General features: G+C 49.4%; 1 protein-coding gene across 6 annotated transcripts in view; it reads left to right on the top strand.

The window, feature by feature from the left end:
• The window catches only part of LOC102405737 (beta-crystallin A2), a 54,244-nt gene that overhangs the window by 2,176 nt on the left and 37,424 nt on the right, over window positions 1-14,644 (top strand). For all 6 annotated transcript variants that reach the window (XM_044937817.2, XM_044937818.2, XM_044937819.2 and 3 more), the window contains exons 3-13: window positions 1,436-1,482; window positions 1,799-2,030; window positions 4,236-4,420; window positions 10,367-10,469; window positions 10,969-11,135; window positions 11,328-11,527; window positions 11,815-11,960; window positions 12,417-12,639; window positions 13,037-13,302; window positions 13,710-13,910; window positions 14,142-14,501. In XM_044937817.2, the coding sequence (XP_044793752.2) occupies window positions 1,896-2,030; window positions 4,236-4,420; window positions 10,367-10,469; window positions 10,969-11,135; window positions 11,328-11,527; window positions 11,815-11,960; window positions 12,417-12,639; window positions 13,037-13,302; window positions 13,710-13,910; window positions 14,142-14,501 (1,986 nt within the window). In that variant the 5' untranslated portion in view covers window positions 1,436-1,482; window positions 1,799-1,895. The remainder of the gene's footprint in view (window positions 1-1,435; window positions 1,483-1,798; window positions 2,031-4,235; window positions 4,421-10,366; window positions 10,470-10,968; window positions 11,136-11,327; window positions 11,528-11,814; window positions 11,961-12,416; window positions 12,640-13,036; window positions 13,303-13,709; window positions 13,911-14,141; window positions 14,502-14,644) is intronic.

The following is a 14,644-nucleotide window of genomic DNA, read 5'->3' as shown; positions in this document are numbered from 1 at the left end:
AGCTTTAGCATCATTCCTTCCAAAGAAGTCCCAGGGCCGATCTCCTTCAGAATGGACTGGTTGGATCTCCTCGCAGTCCAAGGGACTCTCAAGAGTCTTCTCCAACACCACGGTTCAAAAGCATCAATTCTTCGGCGCTCAGCCTTCTTCACAGTCCAACTCTCACATCCATACATGACCACTGGAAAAACCATAGCCTTGACTAGACGGACCTTTGTTGGCAAAGTAATGTTTCTGCTTTTCAATATGCTATCTAGGTTGGTCATAGCTTTTCTTCCAAGGAGTAAGCATTTTTTAATTTCATGGCTTCAGTCACCATTTGCAGTGATTTTGGAGCCCAGAAAAATAAAGTCTGACACTGTTTCCACTGTTTCCCCATCTATTTCCCATGAAGGGATGGGACCAGATGCCACGATCTTAGTTTTCTGAATGTTGAGCTTTAAGCCAACTTTTTCACTCTCCTCTTTCACTTTCATCAAGGGGCTTTTGAGTTCCTCTTCACTTTCTGCCATAAGGATGGTGTCATCTGCATATCTGAGGTTATTGATATTTCTCCCGGCAATCTTGATTCCAGCTTGTGCTTCTTCCAGCCCAGCGTTTCTCATGATGTACTCTGCCTAGAAGTTAAATAAGCAGGGTGACAATATATAGCCTTGACATACTCCTTTTCCTATTTGGAACCAGTCTGTTGTTCCATGTCCAGTTCTAACTGTTGCTTCCTGACCTGCATATAGGTTTCTCAAGAGGCAGGTCAGGTGGTCTGGTATTCCCATCTCTTTCAGAATTTTCCACAGTTTATTGTGATCCACACAGTCAAAGGCTTTGGCTCATTTCATTGAAGGCTTCCTTTAAACCTGGATTAAAAGCAGAGACATTACTTTGCCAACAAAGGTCCGTCTAGTCAAGGATATGGTTTTTCCAGTAGTTATGTATGGATGTGAGAATTGGACTGTGAAGAAAGCTGAGCACCGAAGAATTGATGCTTTTGAACTGTGGTGTTGGAGAAGACTCTTGAAAGTCCCTTGAACTGCAGGGAGATCCAACCAGTCCATCCTAAAGGAGATCAGTCCTGGGTGTTTATTGGAAGGACTGATGTTGAAGCTGAAGTTCCAATACTTTGGCCACGTAATGCAAAGAGCTGACTCATTTGAAAAGACCCTGATGCTGGGAAAGATTGAGGGCAGGAGGAGAAGGGGGCAACAGAGAGTGAGATGGTTGGATGGCATCACCAACTCATAGGACATGAGTTTGAGTGAACTCCGGCAGTTGGTGATGGACAGGGAGGCCTGCGTGCTGCGATTCATGGAGTTGCAAGGAGTCGGACACGACTGAGCGACTGAACTGAACAGGTTGTGTACTGATAAGAGAAAACTCAGAAGCCCAAGAAGCCTTCAGTCTCATTTGCCTTTTCTTTGTTCCTTATTTCTCTTCTCAGAGGAGGCCAGCCATGTTCAGAGGCAACAAGTAGAGAGTAAAAGCCAGGTAAAAGCAATGCATATGCTTCAGTGACATGCACTGGGAGTTTACTGAGAAATGCCACGTGTGGCTATGGAGGGCAGCGCTGCATGGGCCTCATCCCCAGTTCCCTTTTCCAAATGGCCTTTCCTGAATGGTGAGCCTCTAGGCTCCCAGACGAAGCCCTGGGTCTTGTATTCAGGCTCGTTTCTCACGTGCCACTTCACACCTGTTGCCAGAGCTCGGAAGCAGACAACTCTCCATGATCACAGTGCCCATGGTGAGTCTTCTCCATTGATGTCTCTCTCATGCCCCTCCTGTCTCCTCTCTGGTCTCTTTCCAGCTCCTGACTGGCAGGAACTCTTGGCTTAGCCAGAGAGCTTCCTTCGGACTTGTGTTCCTGGCACCCAGTGCTCATTGAAGCAGCCCTCAGCCTCCTCATGAGGACTAGGGACAGCGGGGACTGCACCACGAACTCCGGATCATGCCTGAGTGCCAGCACGGTGGCCTTTCCCACCATCACTGGCAGCAGCATGGCCATGAGTGCCTACAGCAGCAGCAATGCCAGTGCCTTTGTGAGGACGCCTGTGGGGCCAAGTGGGGTGGATGGGCAGCAGGGCAGCAGGGGTCGGAATCTGGGAGCACCCCTCTCTCCTGTCCCAACCCCATTACTAGACGCTACATACACGGAGCCCCAGGCCAGCTGGAGCGGTGGCAGCTGTGAGCATGACGACGGAGAGAAGAATGTTGGGGAGATGGGAGTTTGCGGCTGATAAGAGTAGCCTGTAGTTCTCTCTTCCTTCGAAAAGCTCTTCTGATCTTGATGCCTACCTAGGGCCTTGCATTTGTCCAGTGGGTGGATGTTTGCATTTTTGCAGCTCTCAGGGTTCTTTCTGTGTGACAGCAGCGGGTCAGGGTGGCCAGTGCTCGTCTAGGGAGGTAACGTAGGGGTCTGACTGCGTTTTGTGCAGCACGTGTCTGTCATGTGGGAGTTCTTGGGTTGCCTTAAATGTGATGGTGGTTGCATTTGCCTCCCTGTGGACCATGGTCATCTCTCCCCTGCATCTGTGCCGTTCCAGGCCAGTTTGCACACAGATTCATTCACTGCCCTTCCCGACTCTGCTCTGAGCTGGCTGAGAATAAAGGTGGGAGGAGGGGAGAAGCCCAGATACGTCTCTTCTTCCCTCCCTGCTTTTGACAGTGTCTCGGTCGGCTGTGTCGCGCTGTGACTCCCATCGGCACCAGACAGTGCTCTGGGTTCTGAGACCCCCACCTACAGCAGCACCTTCTTTTTAAAATTATATTAATTAGTTTATTTCTTTTTGGCTGTGCTGGGTCTTTGTTGCTGCACGTGGGCTTTCTCTAGTTGCAGTGAGCAGGGGGCTACTCTTCATTGTGGTGCACGGGCTTCTCACTGCAGTGGTTTCTCTTATTGTGGAGCCCACGTTCTAGGTGCACGGGCTTAGTAGCTGTGGCACCCGGGCTTAGTTGCTCCTCGACATGTGGGATCTTTGTAGACCAGGGATCAAACCCATGTCTACCGCTTTGGCAGGCTGATTCTCAACCACTGGACCACCGGGGAAGTCCCTGGTGGCAGCTTCTTGATGTTGTTAACTTTGAGGTTACTTCACTAGCCCCTCGTTGTGCATTGAATTCCTTATTTTAAACACCCAGAGGGGCTTATGTTTTTCTGGTTGGACTCTGATCAATGCATCAACTGATGTTTATAATAAATGACCTTCGGCCACCCATGTCACCTTTCCTCCGTGGGCAGTTCAGGCCATCTGACATTCTGTATATTTTGAAACAGATGTAAGCTCCTAGAGAGAAAGGATTTGATGGTCTCATTCACTATTATAGGCCTGGCACTAACCTCTACAGTGTCTGGCGCATCATAGGTAGTGAAGCACATATCTGTTAAACACATACATTTATCCTCTGTTGTTGCTCAGCCATTAAGTCGTATCCCCACGGACTGCGGCATGCCAGGCCCCCCTTATATAATGATATAAAAACAACCCTTGGTCAAAGCTAAAGGAAAATGGCAGTGAATGTAAATTCACTGCAATGAATGGTATAAAGAGACACCTGGTTCCTCCTCCCTCCATCTTGCTGCCCCAGAAGTTGTCCATTCCCCTCCCTCCTCAGATAGTTAAGGGTTAGGGATCAGCCGGTGAAAAGATTTGCTGTTATAGACAGGGAGTGTTGGTACAGTAAACCTCTAGCATCCTTAGGAGCAGTGGTTGGAGTGGCCTCAAAGCCAAGGCATTGGGTGTGGGTTGGCCCCAGGCAAGTTGGCTCTGTCCTTTGCTCCACCAGCTAGGTGAGGGATGGGAGAGGAAATGGTGGAATATCCCTGTGCCCTGGAGAAGTTCCAGTGAGGGACGTCTTAGAGAAGTTCTCTACAGGCTTCTGTAGAGAAGGGGTAGGATGGGGAGGATGAGAAGGCAGCATCTGAATAGAGCAGTGTCTGAGGGCACACGGGAGACAGAACAGGCCAGCTAAGGCTGCTGAGTGTGCTGGGCTAAGGGGCCGATAGAGCGGTCCAGGGACGGCTTCAGGGGCAGTATCTCAGTGAATCTAGTTGGAAAACCATTCGAGTGACCTCAGAAGAGGTAATATCAGACTCCAGGGCCTCCCTGCCTCTCACCTTCTCTCTCCAGACCATCCCCCATGGGGCAAGAAGTGGTGTAATTCATTACCTTCTGGAGGTGGGGCGATCCTAGCCCATTCTCTGGGTCTTTGAATTCTTCTCTCCTTTCTCTCTGCCAACCGGACAGCCTGCCAGCTCCATGGACACTCAGTTGTGCTTCCCAAAGAAGCAGGACAAAGTGAAGAAGAGGGTCATCTGGGACATTGAGGTGGCTGAGGAGCTACAATGGAAAGGCTGGGTGTTGGGGAAGGAGATCACCAAAAACCTGGTTCTGAAAAATCTCTCCTTGAAAATCCAGAAGATAAAATACAGGTACCAGTATGAGGGATCAGAGACTAAGTCCCTGAGCCCTCAACCCCTCAAAGCAGCCACTTTAAAAAATAAGTCATACAAAACCAAAAGAGTGTGTAGAACATGTATAGTTTGAACAATTGTTGAAAGTGGAACCCGTGTGACCAGGTTAATTAATGGAGTAATAACAGTGTCTGAAGCTCACCTTCTCTCATCATGTGTCCCCCCAGCCTTGGAACACCTTCCCTACTGATAAAGGTAACCACTGTTCTGACTTTCATGATAATGATTTTCTTGTTTTTCTCAAAAGGGCTTGCCACTTATGTTTGCATCCCTAAATGATATAGTTTGTTTACCTTCTTATGAGCTTTATGTAAGTGGGATAACACGATATACTTTTGTTGTTGTTGTTCAGTCACTAAGTCATGTCTGATTCTTTGCAACCCCATGGACTGCAGCATGCCAGGCTTCCCCATCCTTCACTATCTCACAAATGCTCAAACTCGTGTCCGTTGAGTTGATGATGCCTTCCAACCACCTCATTCTCTGTTACCCGCTTCTCCTCCTGTCTTCAATCTTTCCCACCATCAGGGTCTTTTCCAGTGATTCAGCTCTTCACATCAGGTGGCCAAAGTATTGGAGCTTCAGCTTTGACGTCAGTCCTTCCAATGAATATTCAGGATTGAATTCCTTTAGGATTAACTGGTTTGATCTCCATGCTGTCCAAGGGACTCTCAAGAGTTTTCTCCAGCACCACAGTTCAGAAGCATCAGTTCTTCAGTGCTCAGCCTTCTTTATGGTCCAACTCTCACATCCATGCATGACTACTGGAAAATCCACAGCTTTGACTCTACTGAGCTTTGTTGGCAAAGTGATGTTTCTGCTTTTTAGTATGCCGTCTAGGTTGGTCATAGCTCAGTTATGTTCATAAGACTCATCCACACGCGTGTGTAGTTTATCCTCTTTCATCACAGAGTAATAGTTCAACGTATGCTTCTGTGTGTTTATGAATTCTTCTGCTGAGGGACGTTTCGGTTGTTTCAAGTTTGAGACTGTTATCAACATTGTTCAGCTATTGCACAAGTTCAAGTTTTTCTAGGGTAGCTACAAAGGAATAGAACTACTCTGACTTAGAACATGTACCCGTTTGCTTCTTACAGATGTTTGTACATGTTTGCCAAACTCGTTTCCAAAGTACTTATACCCATTTATATTCCCACCAGCCACATATGAGTATTCCCATTCATCTTTACCAACAATTGATGTTGTTTAAACTTAAATTTTTTGCCAATAATGCTAATTTGTTGTAGGTTTAATTTTCATTTCTCTGATTACTATTACAATTAAGTGTTTTTTTCCTGTGTTATTGGCCATTTCATTTGTGAAATTCCTGTTTAAGTCTGTGCTCATTTTTCTGTTAGATTATCTTTTTTCATTTTTCAAAAAGAATTAAAATGTAGCTGATTTGCAATATTATATTAATTTCATCTGTATAGCATAATGATGTAGTACTTTTATAGATTATACTCCCTTAAAAGTTATTACAAGATAATGGCTATCATTTCCTGTGCTATGCAGGATATCCTTGTTGCCTAACTATTTTATTTTATTATTTTAAGTTTAGGTTTGTTTATTTATTCTATTCTTGGCTGTGCTGGGTCTTTGTTGCTTTGCATGGGCTTTCTCTAGTTGCGTCGAGCGGGGCCTACTCTTCCTTGCAGTGCTTGGATCCTCATTGCAGCGGCTTCTCTTGCTGTGGAGCGCAGGCTCGAGGCACATGGGCGCAGTAGTTGCGGCTCGAGGATTCTCGAGTGTAGACTCAGTAGTTGTGGCACAAGGGCTTAGCTGCTCCTCGGCATGTGGAATCTTTCCAGGGCAGGGATGGAGCCTGTGTCCCCTGCATTGGCAGGCAGATTCTTATCCACTGTGTCACCAGGGAAGTCCCGCTTATCTATTTTAAATTTGGTAGTTTGTTTCTCTTAACCCCATACTCCGATCTTCATCTTGCCCCTTCCCACTTCCCTCTCCCCACTGGTAACAACTACTTTGTTTTCTGAATCTTTGAGTCTGTTTCTGCTTTGCTATAAACATTGGTTTGTTTTAGATTTCACATACAAGTGATATCATGTAGTATATGTCTTTGTCTGACTTACTTCACTAATTATAATATTCTCCAGGTCCACCCATGTTATGGATTTCATTATTTTTTGTGGCTGGGTAATATTCCATTGTGAGTGTGTGTGTGTGTATGTGTGTATGCCACATCTTCTTGACCCGTTTGTCTGTTGATGGTCGCTTGGGGTGCTCCAGTATCTTGGCATTGTAAATAGTGCTGCTATGAACATTTGGGGTACGTGTATCTTTTCCAATTAGTATTTTTCTTTTTTTTTTTTCCTGGACATATGCAGAGGAGTGGAATCGCTAGATCATATGGTAGTCCTATTTTTAGTTTTTTTGGAACCTGCATACTGTTTTCCAGGATGGCAGACCAATTAACATTCCCACCAATAGCATACCAGGGTCCCCTTTTCTCCACATCCTCGCCAATGTTTATTTGTAGACTTCTTGATAACAGTGCAAGGTGATATTTCATTGTTATGATTTGCATTTCTCTAATAATTAGCAATGTTGAGCATCTTTTCATGTACCTGTTACCTATCTTTACATGTTCTTTGTAGATTGTCTTTTTTTAATAAATGTTCTTATTGAAGATACTAATTCTTTATCAGTTATGTGCTGTGAATATTCTTCTCCCACCTTGTGATTTGTCTTTTCTTCTATCATGTATTTTGAAGAAAAGGCATTCTTAATTTCAAAGGAATCGAATGTACCAATATGTTTTCTTTTATGGTTGATATTTGCAAGTTCTTCTCTACCCTTATCTAGTTCATGAAGATTTTCTCCTATAGTATCTTCTAAAGACATTATAATTTTGCCTTTCATATTTGTCTTTTATCTACATGGAATTGATTTTTGTGAATGGTTTGAAGTAGGGATCCAATGACTTTTTTCCCCTCAAATCAATGTCCAGTTGTCCCAGCACCATTTATTGAAAATTTGATACTTTGCCTTATGATCTCCCTACCACTGATGTTTATCAAGTGTCCATACATGTAGGAACCATTTCTGAACCCTGTTTTGTTCTCTTGCTCTATTTGTCTCTCCCTGGGCCAATAAATATCATCCTGAATTGATTATTAAAGCTTATATATAAGTCTTAATTATCTTGTAGTGTAAGTCCTCCAACTTCACTCTTACTCAAGATTGTCTTGCTCTCATTGGACCTTTTAACTTTCATAAATAGCTTCAAATCAACTTAAATACATACAAGTAGACAACTTTTTGGAGAAGGCAATGGCAACCCACTCCAGTACTCTTGCCTGGAAAATCCCATGGGCAGAGGAGCCTGGTAGGCTGCAGTCCATGGGGTCGCTAAGATTTGGACGTGACTGAGCGACTTCACTTTCACTTTTTGCTTTCATGCATTTGGAGAAGGAAATGGCAACCCACTCCAGTGTTCTTGCCTGGAGAATCCCAGGGACAGGGGACCCTGGTGGGCTGCCATCTCTGGGGTCACACAGAGTCGGACATCACTGAAGCGACTTAGCAGCAGCAGCAGCAGACAACTTTTTAAGATTTTGTTTAGGATTTAGTTGAACATATAGATCAATTTAGGCTTTCCAGGTGGCTCAGTGGGGTAAAGAGTCCGCCTGCAATGCAGGAGACACAAGAGACACAGGTTTGATTCCTGGGTCGGGAAGATCCCCTGGAGGAGGGCATTGGCAACCCACTCCAGTATTCTTGCCTGGAGAATCCCATGGACAAGAGGAGCCTACAGTCTATAGGGTCAAAGAGCTGGACATGACTGAAGTGACTGAGCACACGGGCATACACACATAGATCAATTTGGGGAGAATCGACATCATTACAAATTGAGTCTTTCATGAACATGGTGCCTCTTTATATTTCTTTAGGTCTTCTTTCATGTCTTTCAATAAAATGTAACATTTTCTCCATAGATGTCTTACACATCTTTAGTTAGATTTATACCTAAGTGTTTAAAATTTTTAATGATGCTGAGTATGATATCTTTTAAAGTTGTTTTATTCTTCTGCTTATTGCTGGTTTTTTAGAAAGTCATTTTTTAAAAATATAGATGTTTTGTCCACACCGTTGTGCCCAGCAACCTTGACAAACTTTCTCGTTAATTCTAATGATGTGTTTGTTAATTCTGTTTTCCATGTACATGTTCATACCTTAAATGAAAATGGCATTTTTTTCCCTTCCTTTCCAATCCTGTATCTTTTCTTTCTTTGTCTTTCCTTCCTGCACTATTGAAAAGGAAAGTGCTGAACAGCAGTGGTTATAGAAGGCATCCTTGTTTTGCTCATGATCTCAACATGAAAGATTCCAGTGTTTCACCATTAATTTGCATGTTTCCTGTAGTTGTTGTTTTTTCTTCTTTTTTTAGACTTTATCAGGTTAAGGAAGTTCCCTTCTATTCCTAGGTTGCTGAGAGTTTTTGTCATAAACATATGTTGAAGTTTATTTAATGTTTTTCTTTATTGAGATGGTCATTTGTTTTTTTCTCTCTTAATTTGTGAATACAGTGAATTACATTAAATGATTTTTAATTTTCTTTTTTTTGACTGTACCACAGGGCATGTGGGATCTAACCTGTGCCCCCTGCAGTGGAAATTTGGAGTGTTAACCACTGAACTGCCAGAGAAATTCCCTGATTTTTAAAAAAGTTAATTAATTATTTTTTGGCTGTGCTGGGTCTTTGTTGCTGCGCATGCACTTTCTGTGAGCAGGAGGCTTCTCTTGTTGCAGTGTGCAGGCTCTGGGGCTCAGAGGATTCAGTAATTGTGGCCCACAGGCTTAGTTGCCCCGAGGCATGTGGAATCTTCCCAAACCAGGGATTGAACCCACGTCCCCTGCATTGGCAGGAAGATTACCAACCACTGGATCATCAGGAAAATCCATCCCCACTTTTTTTTTTTTAATGTTAAACCAGTGGTGTATTCCTAGAATAAGCCCCGCTTGTTCATGATTGAGTGTTCTTTCTATACTCATTGCTAAATTGTTTTTGCCAATATTTTGTTTATGGCTGGTACTGGCCTGTAATTTTCCTTTCTTCTCATAACTGTCAGGTTTTGATAACAACATTATGATAGACTCACAGAGTATTTTGGGGAGGGTTTCCTTGTTTTCTGTTGTTGGGAAGACAAGGCTAGAATTATCAAGTGCTCCATACTACTTGCTGCGAAGCCATCTGGCCTGGTCTTTTCTTTGTGGGATGATTCTTTGACTATTTATTCAATTTTTTGGATAATTTTAGGTTAGGGTGGCCACAAAATGTATAATTCTTGAGTCACTTTTGGTCAATTATACATTCCTAGAAATGTGTTTATTTTATCTCAACTTACTGGTATAGAGTTTTTGGCAGTATTGTCTTTGTCTCTTTTTTTTTAAGTAATTCTGTTTATTTATTTATGCACTTTTGGCTGTGCTGGGTCTTTGTTGCTGCGCGGGCTTTTCTCCGGCTGTGGCGAGCAGGCGTCACTCTAGTTGTGGTGTGCGGGCTTCCCCTCGCAGCGGCCTCTCTCGCTGCAGAGCGTGGGCTCAGTAGTTGTGGTGCTCGGCCTTCGTTGCCCCACAGCATGTGGGATCTCCCCAGGCCAGGGATGGAACCCGCGTCCCCCACGTTGGCAGGTGGCTCCTTAACCACTGGACCACCAGGGAAGTCCACTCCTGTATCTTTCCCTTCAGTGCTCTGACATCCTGGAGTGAAGGTTTGTAAGAAAAGGGGTGGCATGCAAGAGACAGTTCCTACTGGGGCATAACCCCTGTGTTTCCCCTTCCACAGTCCCACCAGCTGCTTAGCTTACCAGGGTCTCCCCTAATCCTTCTGTCTCTTCTAGTTTTCTGATCCCAAAGTGTTTATTCCTTGGCTCCCTCCCACAGGCCCCCCAAGACCAAGTTCTTCTTCACGGTCGTCCCCCAGCCCATCTTCCTGAGCCCAGGCCTAACCCTCTCACTCCCTGTCATCTTCCGCCCTCTGGAGAAGGTAAGGCCTGCCGTGGCGAGTGAAGGACAGGGAGGGACATGGGCACAGTGACCTCGGAGCAGAGGGCCAGGCCAGAGGAGTGAGGAGCCCCCACAACCCAGCCACCACACCCACATCCACACCCACAAACTTGGAGCCAAAACTCATTGGACAGAAGGGGCTTCCAGTTGGATGTGTGGGGTGGGGAGGGTGGGGCAGTGGGGAAAGCGGTGCTACTCTGTTAGCCATCAGAAAGCCCTGTATTCCTTGGCTTCCTCCTGCTCTCAAAATATTCTCCCCAAACTTTGCCCCATATCTCTGAGACCAAGATGGCGCTAGAGCTCAAGGAACTGACTTTGTCTTCAGAGACTGAGATGGAGGAGGGCCGTGGCCCAGCCCAGCCCTCCACGGTTATGTTGGGGGGATGGCCAGGGCCAGGGTGAGGTGGGTACCACCCGAGTACCACTGATCAGTCACTGCCTCTGCCTCTCCCCCCCACCGCCGCCTCCACACACCACAGAAGGAGTACGTGGACCAGCTGTGGCTCGAGAAAGCAGAGGGGATGTTCTGTGTGGACCTGAGAGCCACCCTGCCCTGCCACAGTCTGATCTGCCCACCATCCCTGCAGTTGCCCATGTGCGCCATGGGGGACATGGCTGAGGCCTGGTTCTGCCTGGAAAATGTGGGGTGAGGGCAGAGGCTGAGGCTTGGAGGCGGGAAGCGCGACAACTGGGAGGAGGATTCCTGGGAGCAGAAGAGACGGGCATGTGGGGTGTGGGAGTAAAGGGGGCATCTCTACCTGTCTAAAGCAGGGGCAGTGGTCAGAGGGGGCAAAGTGGCTCTGATCCGCATCCCCCCTCCCCTGCGCCCTACCCCCAGAGACCTGCCTACCTTCTTCACCTGGGAGTCCCCCAGCCCATTCCAGATGCTGCCGCCCATGGGGCTGCTGGAACCAGGCCAGGCCTGCCGGGTCAAGGTGACCTTCCAGCCCCCAATGGCTGTCATCTATGAAGCCCAGGCCACGTGCTGGTATGGGGAGGGCAGCAAGCAGAAGAGCAGCATCCAGCTGCAGGCTGTGGGTGAGGCCCAACCTCTCACCTGTCCCCAGAGCCCCCCGCTGCACCTCCCTGGGAAACAAAGCCTCCAGTGTGCTCCCCCCACCCCTGCCCTGGCCTGGCCCCCAAGGGACCTCCATCAGCCTCCCGCCCTTCGCCGAGCCCCACAGGCTTTGTCATCTCTTTGTTTCCCTTGGTGCCGCAGACCAGTGTTCCCCTGGGGACCCATGTTTTCCTTGAAGGGGCTATTCAGTTTGGGGCCACAGAGGCCCTGGTGGGTTTCTCCCCAAGGCTGTCCACTCTCTGCCCAGCCAAATGCGCCCAGCTGCTGGTGAGCATAAAGCAGAGGCGCCCGGAGGACCAGGATGCTGAAGGCTTCCAGAAAGTGCTGCACTTTGGCTCTGTTGCTGTGGGCTGCACCGCTGAGAGGCAGATCAAGCTGTATAACCCGTCAGCAGTATGTGTCCTGTGCCTGTGGGGGGAAGTGGGGGCAGGGCTCAGGGACCACAGCCCCGGGTGCGCCTAATACCCACCCCTGTACAGAATGTTGCAAGCCTTGCATACCTATGTCTGTTGATACACTCATGTCAGCAGGGGTCCCCCCATCATCTCAGCTGGGGGCTGGGCTGGATTATCCCTTGACTTCCCCCCAGAACAACCCCAAGAGCAGCCCTCAGGTGTCCTGATGCCAGGACCACTGCTAGCCTTCGTGGTACCTTTGGGACAAGGCAGAGGTACCCACTCTGGGCAGTCCCAGTGCAGGGCACATGGCTCAGCCCCTTCCCTCCTCTGGGCCAAGGCAGCCTTGCTCCACAATCAAGCTGGTGACTGAGGCAGAGGCAGGGCTTCAGCTGGGAACCTTAGTGATGACGGACCACCCCACCCTGTAACCGGACCCTTCCTGGCCCCGCAGGTGAGCGCCCCCTTCAGGATCGAAGTGGCCCCAGACATGCTGGTCAAAGACCAGGCCTTCTCGTGCCCCACGGCCCATGGCATCGTGCCCCCTGGAGAGAAGAAATTCGTGTCGGTGTTCTTCCGCCCTGAGACCTTGGACGTCAGGACCATGGACTACTTGTCCATCGTGCCCTCTGGCTGTGCCTCTCAGACCCTGCTCAAAGTCGTTGGTTTCTCTAGAGGTACTGGCAGTCCCAGCTCACTGCACTGCCTCCAGAGACAGGAGCAGCCCCTGCTTACAACTGACAAGCCTCTGCTGCTAGATGCCTGGGGCCTCCTTACCCTCAGCCTGGGTGTCTGCTGCCCCCTGGTGGGCTCAGCTAGGAATCAGTTAAGGTCACCTGGAGATACTGTCCCCATACTCACTCTCCGACTCCCAACCCCCCACTCCCAACCGCTGCCCCTCTACTACCCAGCCTGGTGGTCTGCTCAGGCCGCAGGCCGCTGGGGCGCCAAGCCTTTCCAACCCAATCTTCTGTCTCCAGGCAGCACCACCTCCCATCGGTGGGACCCTTGGAGACCCACCCAGGTGGCCAGGCCCACTCACAGCGACCCCCCACCCCCGCCTCCTCCACCCAGGTCCTGCCCTGTGGCTGCAGCACCACTGCGTTGACTTCAGTTGGGTCAACCTTGGGACCCGCTCAGAGCAGTCCCTGCGGATGGAGAACAAGTCGGACTGCACAGCCTACTTCCACTTTGACATCGACTGTCAGGAGAGCGTCTTCAGCATCAGACCTGCCTTTGGGACCCTGGTGGGCAAGGCCTGCATGACCCTGTGCTGTGTCTTCCAGCCCACTCAACCCATCATCTACTGGCGGCGGGTGGCCTGTCTCATCCACCACCAGGTGAGCTGTTGGGGAGGAGCGAGGCCGGGCTCCCCTAGGAGATGGAGGGGCCAATCCGAGGCCCAGTCATGAGGACAGGGCTCGGTGCTCAGTCACCTGTATTCTGGAACTTGCAGGATTTTCTCCTCCAGGGCCCCCAGCCTGGCTTTCGGAGCCAGAGGTTGGCTAGGGGCATGCAGAGGCTTGTTTTGAGCTAGGTGGGCGGACCGGTCTTGCTCTCACTGCTGCCAGCCCGGAACTTTGGCCCTCACCCGACGCAGCACGTGGAGGGCAGAGAGCCTTGAGGTGACAACCCCCACCCGGGCCCCCGGACCGGGTGGTACACACTGTGCCCTGACGAAGCCAGTCTCTGGCCAGGGTGGTGAGTGGAGGCTGAAATCTAGCCTCACACAGACAAAATGTTGTAGGACCCACTGTTCCTGGACCTGATTGGGACATGCCACTCAGAGAGCACCAAGCCAGCCATCCTCCGGCCTCAGCATCTCACGTGGTACCGCACGCACCTGGTGCGGGGCCTGACGCTCTACCCGCCTGACATCCTGGGCATCATGCTGAGGGAGAGGAAGCTGGAGCAGGATAAGAATGGCGCCCTGATGCTCCCCATCGAGGTTCGATGTGTCCCTCTGGGACCCAGGGGGGCCGTCCACCCTACCAGGTTCACGCCCCCCCTTCTCTAGCAATCCTTGGGCAGTCCTGCGCTCCGCAGTGCCATGGGCATCGTTCGTAGTCAGGGGGTGTGACATGTGCGGAGCTCTTGTAGCCTTTTCCGGAAAGGAGCACAGAGATGAGGGGCAGCAGCCAGAGAACTGGCCCCCACCCACCCGTCTCTCCCCACGCAGGACTCAGAGGACATACCGGCCCCGCAGTATCCCCTCATTCCCCCGATGACTGAGTACTTCTTCGACGGCACCAATGACGTGGCCATCTTTCCCCCGCCCGTCAGCATTGAGCCCGTCGAGGTGGATTTCGGTGCCTGCCCCAGGCCCAAGGACCCCAGCCCCATTCCCCTGTGCCTGATGAACCACACCAACGGCAAGATCACCGTGGCCTGGACATGCAGGGCTGACTGCCCCTTCTGGGTGACCCCAAACACCTTTGATGTGCCCCCTCTCAAGTCCACAGCCCTGCGCCTGCACTTCCAGCCGCCTCACCCCAACGGCCTGTATGCTGTGGAGCTTGAAGCCTTCGCCGTCTATAAGGTGTGTGTGGGCAGACGGGACAGGGGAAGGTGGATTCTCTGCCCTGGAGCCTGAACGGCAGGGTGCGGGGTCGGAGGGGAGGGTGGGGTGAGGTAGGACCTGTCCTCTCTGTGCCGGGCTCTGCTCCCTCCTTTCCTTGTCCC

Source organism: Bubalus bubalis, chromosome 2 (genome assembly GCF_019923935.1).
Source record: "Bubalus bubalis isolate 160015118507 breed Murrah chromosome 2, NDDB_SH_1, whole genome shotgun sequence".
NCBI lineage: Eukaryota > Metazoa > Chordata > Mammalia > Artiodactyla > Bovidae > Bubalus > Bubalus bubalis.
Note: the sequence above shows the minus strand (reverse complement) of the source record. Positions and strands in the feature narration are given on the sequence as shown.